General features: G+C 41.0%; 1 protein-coding gene and 1 long non-coding RNA gene across 5 annotated transcripts in view; both read right to left on the bottom strand.

The window, feature by feature from the left end:
• Positions 1-260: 260 nt before the first annotated feature.
• Positions 261-2,115, bottom strand: LOC116752544. Its single transcript, XR_004349551.1, has 3 exons — positions 1,964-2,115; positions 806-807; positions 261-272 (listed from the first exon to the last, which is right to left on the bottom strand). It is a non-coding gene; the product is annotated as an uncharacterized LOC116752544 (long non-coding RNA).
• A 3,036-nt stretch (positions 2,116-5,151) lies between these two features.
• Positions 5,152-11,224, bottom strand: part of LOC116753050 (SH3 domain-binding glutamic acid-rich protein-like) — a 63,290-nt gene continuing 57,217 nt past the window's right edge. For 3 of the 4 annotated variants that reach the window (XM_032630486.1, XM_032630484.1, XM_032630485.1), the window contains 2 exons: positions 9,604-9,774; positions 5,152-5,578 (listed from right to left, as the gene is read on the bottom strand). In XM_032630486.1, coding sequence (XP_032486377.1) covers positions 9,637-9,774 — 138 coding nt within the window. In that variant the 3' untranslated portion in view covers positions 5,152-5,578; positions 9,604-9,636. Of the gene's footprint in view, positions 5,579-9,603; positions 9,775-11,199; positions 11,221-11,224 lie in introns of all 4 variants that reach the window. The other variant, XM_032630488.1, reaches the window with a different exon arrangement.

Here is an 11,224-nt window from a genome sequence, read left to right as displayed (position 1 = left end):
AATCTCTCTGAATGTAGTTAAATGCTGGAGAAAGTTATCTATAGAGATATCTATCTAAGGAGTAGCCCTTAGAGAAAAATAAAGCCAGGTTGCATTTCTCTGCTTTAATTTTGCAGGCTCAGGAGAAATTATTCTATGAGTGTGATGTTTTCTAGTAGGAGCTTTATTTTCCTCCCTAGATAACTTTTGTTTCATTCCAGGGGTAGACCAAGAAGACAAACATTTTTTATAACAGACCACAGAGAAAAGTGACCTGCTACAAAACAAGCAAACTAAAATTCATGTCCTGGGACGAAGGTATACTTTACCTCATTAAGTCATTCTAGGAGCCTGAAGGAACCATCCCCTCAGCTACAACTACCGTGAGGGGTTGGCTGCTATGGGTGCATCACTGGACAGTGGTTGACAGGTCAGCCCCAGAGGACTTCTGGGCACTCCTTCAGCGTCAGTGAGTGGAGTGTACCCAAGGACAACCAGACTGGAAAAGACAGACGACAATTTTTAGTTTTTCTCTCTGCAACCTAAGACTTGGGGTCTAAAGCCACCACCAGGCAATTTCTAGAGTATTGTCATCTGACGGTGGCTCAAATCCCTCTAAAACTGGGGCTGGCATTTGCGGCCACAGTGAGCAGCCCAAGAACTTGAGAATGAGGGGAATGGAATTACCCTCTAATGTTTTTTTTTTTTCTGTTTGTTTTTTGGGGGGTTTTGTTTGTTTGTTTGTTAGGATGCTCGGATTGCGGGATCTTAGTTCCCCGACCAGGGATCGAACCCGGCCCTGGCAGTGAAAGTGCTGAGTCCTAACTACTGGACCGCCAGGGAATTCCCATTTTATCTTATTTTATTTTATTTTTTTGATGGCTTAGCTAAGAAACCAGCACACAGTGGATCACAGCCAACAAGTACGAGTCACCTTACTCCAGGGCCTGGCCCTGAGTCTAAAGACAGAACACGTGGACCAGAGGAGACCAGGGAAGGAGGCGCTCTCTGGGCAAGGTCCCACTGCCCACCGCCCAGCCAGGCACTGTCCCAGGGGTGTGGCAGTGGTCAAGGGCAGAGAGGAAAGTGTTTGTTGGGAGGCTGGTCCTGGCCTTGGATCAGAACACACATAGACCTCCGTCCCAGCGTGGCCATTTTCAGGCTGTGTAACTTCACACGAGGACTGGACATCCCCGTGCCTCAGCTTCCTCATCCGTGAAATGGGTACCGTGTCCACCTCACCAGGTTACTGCAGGGATCACGTAGAGCCCTTGATACAGAGCCCGATTCACAGCGGGCACCCCATAAATGTCAGCAAGCAAAAGTACTGTGAAACGCAATTTTAATCCTAAGCGGTGAGTTTGCTTCCCGTGAGTCGGTGAGAAAAGGTGTCACCCTCCTGAGCTGACAAGACGCGTCTGCTGGACTTGACCGTGTTCCCCCCGCGTTCTTTCCTGACCCCCGCGGCCTCCGCGCTACTCACACCCACCTGGCGCAGCCCTTCCCTGACTGGAAACTTCCACCCCTGAGAGCATTACTACATCTGTAAACAAGCTCCAGATGTCTGGCTCTGGAAGACCTGTCTGACCGACTGATGTGTTTTAGCGATTTCACAACTCATTTTTTTCTACTTACGAGAAAGTCCTTCCGAAACAAATAGTCAAAAAGCCGAGTATCTCAGGCACCAGTGAAAAGAAGGCTTTTGCAAGGATCATGGGTCTACTTCCAAACATCTGGAAATATGTTGTATTAGGATTAAAAGGCTGGAAACAGGAGAAGACAATCGGCCATTTGGCTAATCGGGGTTCTGTTTACACGTCCATGAGGAGCTAGAGCCATTTACAGGCTAAAGGACAATCCTATATCTTGATCAAAATTGTCGGTAGGCAATCAGTTGTTGACCGACTTTAGACTCCTATATAACGCAAGGGTGTGAAATTCAAACATCAATGACTGGTTTTAACGGCTTTTAAGAATGCACAACGGGCTTCTCTGGTGTCGCAGTGGTCGAGAGTGCGCCTGCCGATGCAGGGGATACGGGTTCGTGCCCCGGTCCGGGAAGATCCCACATGCCACGGAGCGGCTGGGCCCGTGAGCCATGGCCGCTGAGCCTGCGCGTCCGGAGCCTGTGCTCCGCAACGGAAGAGGCAACAGTGAGAGGCCCGCGTACCGCAAAAAAAAAAAAAGAATGTACAACATTTTGCCCAAAAGTAATTGTCTTGGATAAAAACATTATAAACAATATACTGATTAATTGACCAACGGGTTTGGAGGCGTTTTGTTTGTTTTTCTTCTGTCTGGTGGACAAATACTTTATGCCCACCTTCTTTTGTGTGTGTGTTTGTGTGTGTGTGTGTGGTTTTTTTGTTTTGCTGTGTTTTGTTTTTGCTTTAATCCAATAACTTTATTCCTTGGCATGTATTATAAGAAAATACTCCATTATCAAATGCTTTACATACAGAGACGTTTGTCATAAAGTTATTTGTAAGTGTAATGATGTATGCCCACCTTCTGACCTCAACCCTAAACAGCACACGTAGCCAGCGGCGCTCCGGGACAGCAATGCTGTATCAAGGAGCTTGTCTTTTATCACCACCTAGTGGTCATTCTCTATTATTACAACTCACTAGGGTCGCCTTACCCTCACCGCCCTTGCACAGGTTTGACACTTACATTGTTTTTTTTTTTTTTTTTTTTAATTTATTTATTTATTTTTGGCGGTGTTGGGTCTTCGTTTCTGTGCAAGGGCTTTCTCCAGTTGCAGCGAGCGGGGGCCACTCTTCATCGTGGTGCACGGGCCTCTCACTGTCGCGGTCTCTTGTTGTGGAGCACAGGCTCCAGACCCACAGGCTCAGTAGTTGCGGCTCACGGGCCCAGCTGGTCCGCGGCATGTGGGATCCTCCCAGACCAGGGCTCGAACCCGTGTCCCCTGCATTAGCAGGCGGACCCTCAACCACTGCGCCACCAGGGAAGCCCGACACTTACATTGTTTTTTAAAGAAAACTTTTCTAAATATTCCTCAAGGAACTTTGCAGGCAAAACATTCCACTCCCTTTCTTCACCTCTCACATTTTAATCTAGAAAAGTCGATGACAACAATAAACCCTCCTTATTGCATACCTTGTATCCTTGTAACAAAGGAAGATTACAGCCCAAAGAAATGCAAGGAAACCCCAAAGAGGAAAAGTGGAGAAGGAAGTATTTACTGTTCAGTGGTTAAAAAATGCACTCAAATTTTTGTGTACTTGCTTTTCAAGTTAAAGAATCAAAAAGAAACAGTTACTTTGAATGTTCAGGCCCTCTGTAGACTAATCAACTCTTTGAAACTCTATTAGCTTCAGATCATCATAGAATTGCTCCATGTCTCTGGTCTTTTCTCTTTTTTTGCAGACGGATTTTGCTTATTCACTTGGGTTTTTCTTTTGAGTTATTCTTTTTTGCATATTTATAATGCTGTTTAGTTTCTAGAAACTTCCTATATTGATAAAGCAAGTGGACTTTTTAAACTATATTTTGATATCACACAGCCCCTATTTGTCACTGTGCCACTGGACCCACTAGCCACTGGAGGTTATAGGTGAAACCAAATCTGAAAGAGAACTGATACTAGCTACATGGTTATTATTGACCTAAGTGATTTTTGCATTTTAATAGTATTTAATAGAAAATGAGATGTGAGTGACTAAAGAATATTTATGAGAATACTAATTTCCTAACTACAGGAAGACAACATAAGAAAAAATTAATTCAATTTAAATAAGTAGTCTACTCTGCTTATTATTAGCACAAATATTTACCTTCATTTAAAAATATGAGAAATAGGAGGGAAATTGGCACCTAGCTAAATAAATCTATCTCTATCCTACTCTACCACAAGAGCTAAAAGTCAGCCCAAGCAACAGCAAAAACTTAAAGCCTATTTGGGTGTGGAGGTGCTATAAAATTGTGATGCTTTTTAGACGGGACATAATTTAATGCAACGAGGTATAAAATAGGAACTAAGTTTTAATTATATGAATTTCCATCTCACTGCAGTCTCTCACCCTATTTTTTTTTTTTTTTTCAGTACGCGGGCCTCTCACTGCTGTGGCCTCTCCCGTTGCGGAGCACAGGCTCCGGACGCGCAGGCTCAGCGGCCATGGCTCACGGGCCCAGCCGCTCGGAGGCATGTGGGATCTTCCCGAACCAGGACACGAACCCGTGTCCCCTGCATCGGCAGGCGGACTCTCAACCACTGCGCCACCAGGGAAGCCCCTCTCACCTTATTTTTAACTAGGGAGAAATGTCTTCAAAGTAGTCTACTTCAACAATTTGGAATAAAAACATCTTCATTCTCCTCAAAATGCCTCTTTTTGTTACTAAGGTAACAAGAAAAGAGCTGTTTGCCAGAGATCCTGTGAGCCACACGACTTCTGCCACCAGAGACTACATTCCCCAAAGACACCAAGAGGCTTAGCTGCAAAATCAATAGGCAGATTCGGAAGGAGGAAAAGCTCATGGCCACTCCAATCCGATGGCCATCATTGTCCTTAATTAGGAAAACAGCAGGGGAAGGGCCCTTCTGAGAGTACAGAAGCAACGTTGGCTGCAAGAAAAAGACACGGAGAGCAGCACATACACGGGTAGGGGAGAGATGTCAGCAACTTCTTACCATAAAGAAAAACATAGCTATCAGACACTGAGATGCGACAGGTGAGCAGAGAATCGCTTCAAACCTACCTGGTGAACAAGTCATGGGGCCGGACCAGCTCTTGCTGAACAGACACTCAGCATCAAGAGGCAAAATTACAGTCACGGGCTTCGCACGTAGCAGCCATGACTGCAAATCAATCAATGCCAACGCGAGAGAAGCAGAAGCAGCCACTCCCTCCAGCACAGAAATGAGCAAAGGGCACTGGGTGGAGAATTTATTTGTCTGCATCCTGACCCCTACACATGTGGACGGCAGTGACATTTAAACAAGGCTTCGGAGACAGTGTATGCAGCGGTGTGTGATATAAATACGACATAACAAGACATGACATTTGAAAACATGGACCGAATAATCAGTGCAACAAAAAGGATCCATCCCAATGGAGACAGAAAAGTTCTGCTGAGCATTCAGGCTCTGCAAGAGACAGATTGAGCTCAGGTTATACACAGAGAGACTAGAAATGAAATCTCCTCCTTGGGACAAGGTATTTGCTATTCATCTTTATTAGTATGATGGTTCTCTATAAATCTCTTCATTTTCAAAGCTAATTCTGAGAAAAGTAGCATAAGGCACATACAAAGAAATACTTTTGTCATATCACAAAGAGAAGTTCTATATTTTGAAATTTTTTCAGGGTATTAGAAGGTCTATTCACGCAGAGCAAAAAATTAAGCAAAGGCCACAAATGTCAGGCCCATGAAGGTGTGCATGTGCTATCTCCACATTTGATTTCATGTTGATATGATTAAGCAGGTATATGCATGGAGATCTAACCGTGTCGGATCATACAATTCCTCGGTGAACCCTGGATGTACTGACAGACGTGTGCTAGCTTCGAGCCAAAGCATTTTGTTGAATTTGGTTCGTGGGAAGAGAGGCGAAATGGTGCTTCGTGGCTTGGGTTTCCTAAAAGAAAGGGAAAATATTAGGGAGAAGACTGTTAACGAGAGACAGAGAATGTTTATCAAAAACTGAACTCTTCAACATGCAATCAAGGGAAGTATTGCTTTTTATTCCAGAAACCACTACTCATCAAGTGCAAAGAAAGGAAATTAATTTTTTCTCATGGAAAACCAAATGATGTTTATATCCTTTCTCTGTGCTAAACTATCAAACATAGAAGGAAGTTGATATCTTCCACAGACGTAGAGGACAAACTTATGGTTACCAAGGAGAGAAGGAGGGGCTGGGACTAATTGGGAGACTGGAATTGACATATATACACTACTATGTATAAAATAGTTAACTAATGAGAACCTACGGTATAGCACAGGGAACCCTACTCAATGATCTGTGGTGACCTAAATGGGAAGGAAATCCAAAAAAGAGTGGATATATGTATACGCATATCTGACTCACTTTGCTGTACAGCAGAAACTAACACAACATTGTAAAGCAACTATACACCAATAAAAATTGATAAAAAATTAAAAATTTTTTAAATGCAAAAGGAATTGAGAATGTTTAACAGGGAAGTGTTAAGTAAATACTAAGCAGATATTATCGTAAAAGGGATGTAGACATTGTCTCCTAATACTGGTAGGGATGTCTGTGGGCCGTTTCTCTTATAATTTTGAAATTAAATAGTCATAAAATACCATTGCTTAAGGCAAGAAAATGTAAGAATGTAAAAATAAAGACATAAGAGCCTTTGGAAATAAATTGGATTTCAACATTAAAAAAAAAAAGAAGGAAGTTGACACCTTCAATTACAGTTTCCCCACCGCATTTTCATGGAAAATGGAGAGGCTGAATTTACAGCTTAGTCCTGGGGGAGGAAATTGAAATGGTCCACAGCTAGACTGGAGGACAGTATTAAGCAACAGCCTGTTAGGAGACAGAACTCAGTCTCAGACTATACACTGTTTCTCCTGGGGCATCAATTTAGCATCAATTTCAAACACAGGAAATGAGAAATGTTTCATAGTTCCATTCATTGCCACAGTCCTAGAACCATCTTTTCAAATAAAATGCCTGGCAGATCCATGAGCTATGAGATGGGTTTGTCTTTAGACACTGAATGGTCTGCCCAGTGAAATGCCTGATTGCACGGCCATGTTGCATTTTCATGAAGGCCATTGGATCTCTCTGGGGGTTGGGAGTGGGTTTTAGGAAGCTGTCTGATTCCCTCCTTCAGTGTCAGGCATTTTGACCTCATGACAAATATAGTAATTCCAAACCAGAAGCCATCAGAGAAACAGTCAAAATGGGCTGGCCACAGCGATATATGCCTTTCTTTTCCCCATAATCAGCCTATCAAGCCATCTGGCTACGTGAAGGATTCCCTCTCAGCTGTGTCATTTCACATTCAATATTTTTTTATAATTACATTAAAATTGAATAATTTTAAAAGAACTTTACAAACAGAGTGAATGGAAATGAATTTAAACAGTATATATGAGTCTTTTACTGTTGGGGGAGTTGGCATAATGATAAATATTGGCATATTTTCCTTTCCCATCATTCTTCAGATAAAATTTCTAAAAGTAAAACTCGCCAGTTTTCTTTTTTTCCAAAACTGAGCCCCTGTTCATTCCTTAGAAATGGGATTAGGGACACTAATCAGACTGACAACAGACTGCTCAATAGTAATTTTTAATTTTCTTTTATTTAGAAGAAAATCAAGAAAGGAAATGGGATCACTTCCAAAAAGACAATCATTGGCCCTAAAATAGATGTCTATGTGTCCACAACATGAAAGAAACCACCTGGGAAAACATCAAATGATGGGCTGGATTTGCTTTGTAATTTGAATAAAGGAGTGATGAAACTTTCGTTGTCCGATAATAAAATGTGATGGCTACTCCTACCAGCTCCAAGATTTCCTAAAAATATATTCATTTTTTAATAGTAATATTTTATGTATAAGTGTAAGTAAATTAAGAGGGGAGATTCTAATATTCAAATCAGTCTTTGGTACATAGAGCAGAGCTGTTTGTTAGCCGATATTTACAAGCACTGGGGATTTCTTTTTCTTTATCCAGCGGAAGCCTTTTGTCCGCCCTTCACTAGGCAGGCTCCAAGTGTAACCGCAGACCTTAACTGAAGACCTGCTGTGTGTCCAGTGCTCACTCCGTCATCCTCCTCTTCTTCCTGCTCCCCTGATATCAACAGCCCCCAAATCTATCTTACATGTTTCAGTGGAGGCATAATATGGACAGAAAGGAGACTAAATTTTTTTTAATTTAAATTAACAAGAACACTTATGGCACCAGAGCAAACTGTAAGCCTCACTGCCCTAGAGAATAAACAGCTGCCTTGGTTGCAAGGTCAAATTAAAAAGGTCAATAAAAAATAAAATAAATTAAATTAAAATAAAAAGGTCAATAAAAACATAACATTTACATGGGTATTTGCTAACTGTCTGTTAAACCAGATATTTTTATAGCTCTTAATGATTTTTTGATGTTTTCATACCTACCGTCTTATCTGTATGGCCCACAATATTTGAGCATTTCCCCTGTGATCTCAATATCCACTATCATTATCTTATTAATATATTTATGTGGCACTCACCAGACTATTAAGAAGTACATAATTCTTTTTTAATGGTCAGTATAAGTTTAAAATTACAAGGCAGCACTATGGAGAACAGTATGGAGGTTCCTTAAAAAACTAAAAATAGAACTACCATACGACCCAGCAATCCCACTACTGGGCATATACCCTGAGAAAACCATAATTCAAAAAGACACATGCACCACAATGTTCATTGCAGCTCTATTTACAATAGCCAGGACACGGAAGCAACCTAAGTGTCCATCGACTGATAAATGGATAAAGAAGATGTGGCACATATATACAATGGACTATTACTCAGCCATAAAAAGAAACGAAATTGAGTTATCTGTAGTGAGGTGGATGGACCTAGAGTCTGTCATACAGAGTGAAGTCAGAAAGAGAAAAACAAATACCGTATGCTAACACATATATATGGAATCTAAAAAAAAAAAAAAATTGGTCTGAAGAACGTGGGGGCAGGACAGGAACAAAGACGCAGACACAGAGAATGGACTTGAGGACACGGGGAAGGGGAAGGGTAAGCTGGGACGAAGTGAGAGAGTGGCATGGATATATATACGCTACCAAACGTAAAATAGATAGCTAGTGGGAAGCAGCTGCATAGCACAGGGAGATCAGCTCGGTTCTTTATGACCACCTGGAGGGGTGGCACAGGGAGGGTGGGAGGGAGGAGATATGAGGATATATGTATATGCATAGCTGATTCACTTTATTATAAAGCAGAAACTAACACACCATTGTAAAGCAATTATATTCCAGTAAAGATGTTTAAAAAAAAAATTACGAGGCAGCAAGTGTACTTGTCAAAGTTACCTTAAGTGACTTCATCATATTCCAAAGTGTTTCCACATGAGTGTTTGGGCTAATATTGAATAAATGAATATTTTGATATAAGTCAATGAATATAATTGAATAAATGTAATATCAAGCACTTGTCGTTGAACCTCTAGTAGCAATAATTTTTTCATGAGAAGCCAGCTCCGTGGTATTTTTAGGTTGTAATTTATTGCCATTGTTATGAACATCGATTGTAAACTCTCCTATGGATACGTAAGTGTGTTGATCAGTAAAGGAGTCCATGTGATAGAACGCTGATAACAGAACACATCCTGTGCTTTCACTTAAATAAAGAGGAAGAGGAGGGAGCAAGTACAAAACAAACTCTTCCTCACCTCAAAGTTATGCTTTTTCCTAGAAATCATACCAACCACAGGCCTTCCTTGCCCTAGCGCTCAAGAAACGGGTCCAGTAGAGTTCACCAGCCCTGTGGCTCCAGGAAGGGGCAGCCCAGGGCCTCAGGAAGACAGACAAATAGATCGAATTGAAATCCACTTCTATCACCAAGTGAAATGTGCTCTACATGGCAGACTGTAATAAACAAACCTTCAACCCCAGAGCGATGTGGCTACCTGGACAAGTGGAAGAATAAAGCATGAAAAGGCCTAAGAATCTTCTTCCTCTTCTCCTTCTTCCTCTTCTCCTTCTTCTTCTTCTCCTGGCCCCTCCTCTTCTCCTTTCTCAGCTTCCTCTTCCTCCGCTTCCCCTTCGGCTCCCTCCGCAGTTATTTCTTCCGTCTTATTCTAACAAAAATTACATTATTATTGAAAAGTGTAAGGGTCAACAGATACAGTGAGGAAAAGAGTGCAAAACATCAGACTAGAGTTGAGGGCCTCCTACACACCCCACCCAACACACACACACACACACACGCAAAGACATCATCTTTGTCTTTGTCATCTAAACACAGACCCCAGGCTGGGATGGTTTTGCAGGGCAAAGCATTCATTCTAACAGGTTTCATGACTCCCCTTAAGCATATAGTCTTTACTAATATTAACAGACTGCTCTCATCTTGTTGCCTTTAAAAATTCAGAAGGCAGTTGGAAGAATAAAATACAAAAAAATCTCAGCAAATAGAATTTTGTCAGAAAAGATGAAGGTTTTAAATGTATAAGCTGGTTATATTTGTTATAGCAAGCTAATTTCTTGAAGCCAAAGTTATCAGTAACCTACATATATAATCTGAAACTACTTTCAAATTAATAATACGTTTGTCTTATTTTTATACATAAAAATGGGATTTTAAATAATGGAAACTTGTCTAGTAAGAGAGAAACTAAAGAAATTATTATTGGAAAGATATATAGATAATGAAAAGTCACTGTATGGAATAGGCTAAAAATAACTTTTAGGTCTAAGAATAGGGATTAGTTTGATAAAATAATATTAAAAATAATGAAGCAGATCTATATTTACCATCCCCCAAAAATACATAGATTGATTACATGAACAAAAGTAGATTACAGAGCGTATCCATCAAAGTTTGACAAATATGTGTATGCGTATGTAGCTAGTGGTTGTCTCTGGGTAACGGGCTTATAAGATGTTTTTATTTTCTGTTTTTATCTGTATTTTCTAAATTTTCTATAAAGATTATGAATTTTTTGTAATTTCGAAAATCAACAGAAGTTTTGGGAAGGAGTTTCTTTTGACATTTGGGACCTTCTTTAATGTTGATGACCTTCCACCGAAATACCTAGACAATACATGTGACCTTTGGTAAATATTCTCTCTGTCCTTGAGTTTTCATTTTTTTTAGCCCTCTGATTAGCATTTTTAAATGATTAACCCAAAAATATTCAAAAACAATATTCTTAAAAGTCGTGATTACAATAAAGGTCACTGAGATTTAGCTAACATGAGAGGATGGAATAGAAGTAGAGAGAATCCGAGAATGTCACTTTGGACCTGCCCCCAGAAACCACTAACATCCTCGGAAAGGATCCACCCTCACATTCACATGATGCCATCGTTGTTAGGGGTTAAAGTGAAAACTCCCCAACACCCAGCTAATGAAGTGCAGACCCCACAGGCAAGTGGCAGGGTGAGAACCTCAGTCCTGCTTCACTGTGACACATAGTACCTCTTCCCCATTGTCAGCAAAAGGGGACAGCATGCTGACCTTGCCATGCTCAATTCATGAAAATTATCAGAAAGTTCCTCACCATGGAGTCCTCCCCCAGTGCCTGT

The sequence above is a fragment of the Phocoena sinus genome, chromosome 4, assembly GCF_008692025.1.
Source record: "Phocoena sinus isolate mPhoSin1 chromosome 4, mPhoSin1.pri, whole genome shotgun sequence".
Classification (NCBI taxonomy): Eukaryota; Metazoa; Chordata; class Mammalia; order Artiodactyla; family Phocoenidae; genus Phocoena; species Phocoena sinus.
The sequence above is the reverse complement of the archived record's forward strand: the minus strand, read 5'-3'. Positions and strand labels throughout refer to the sequence as shown.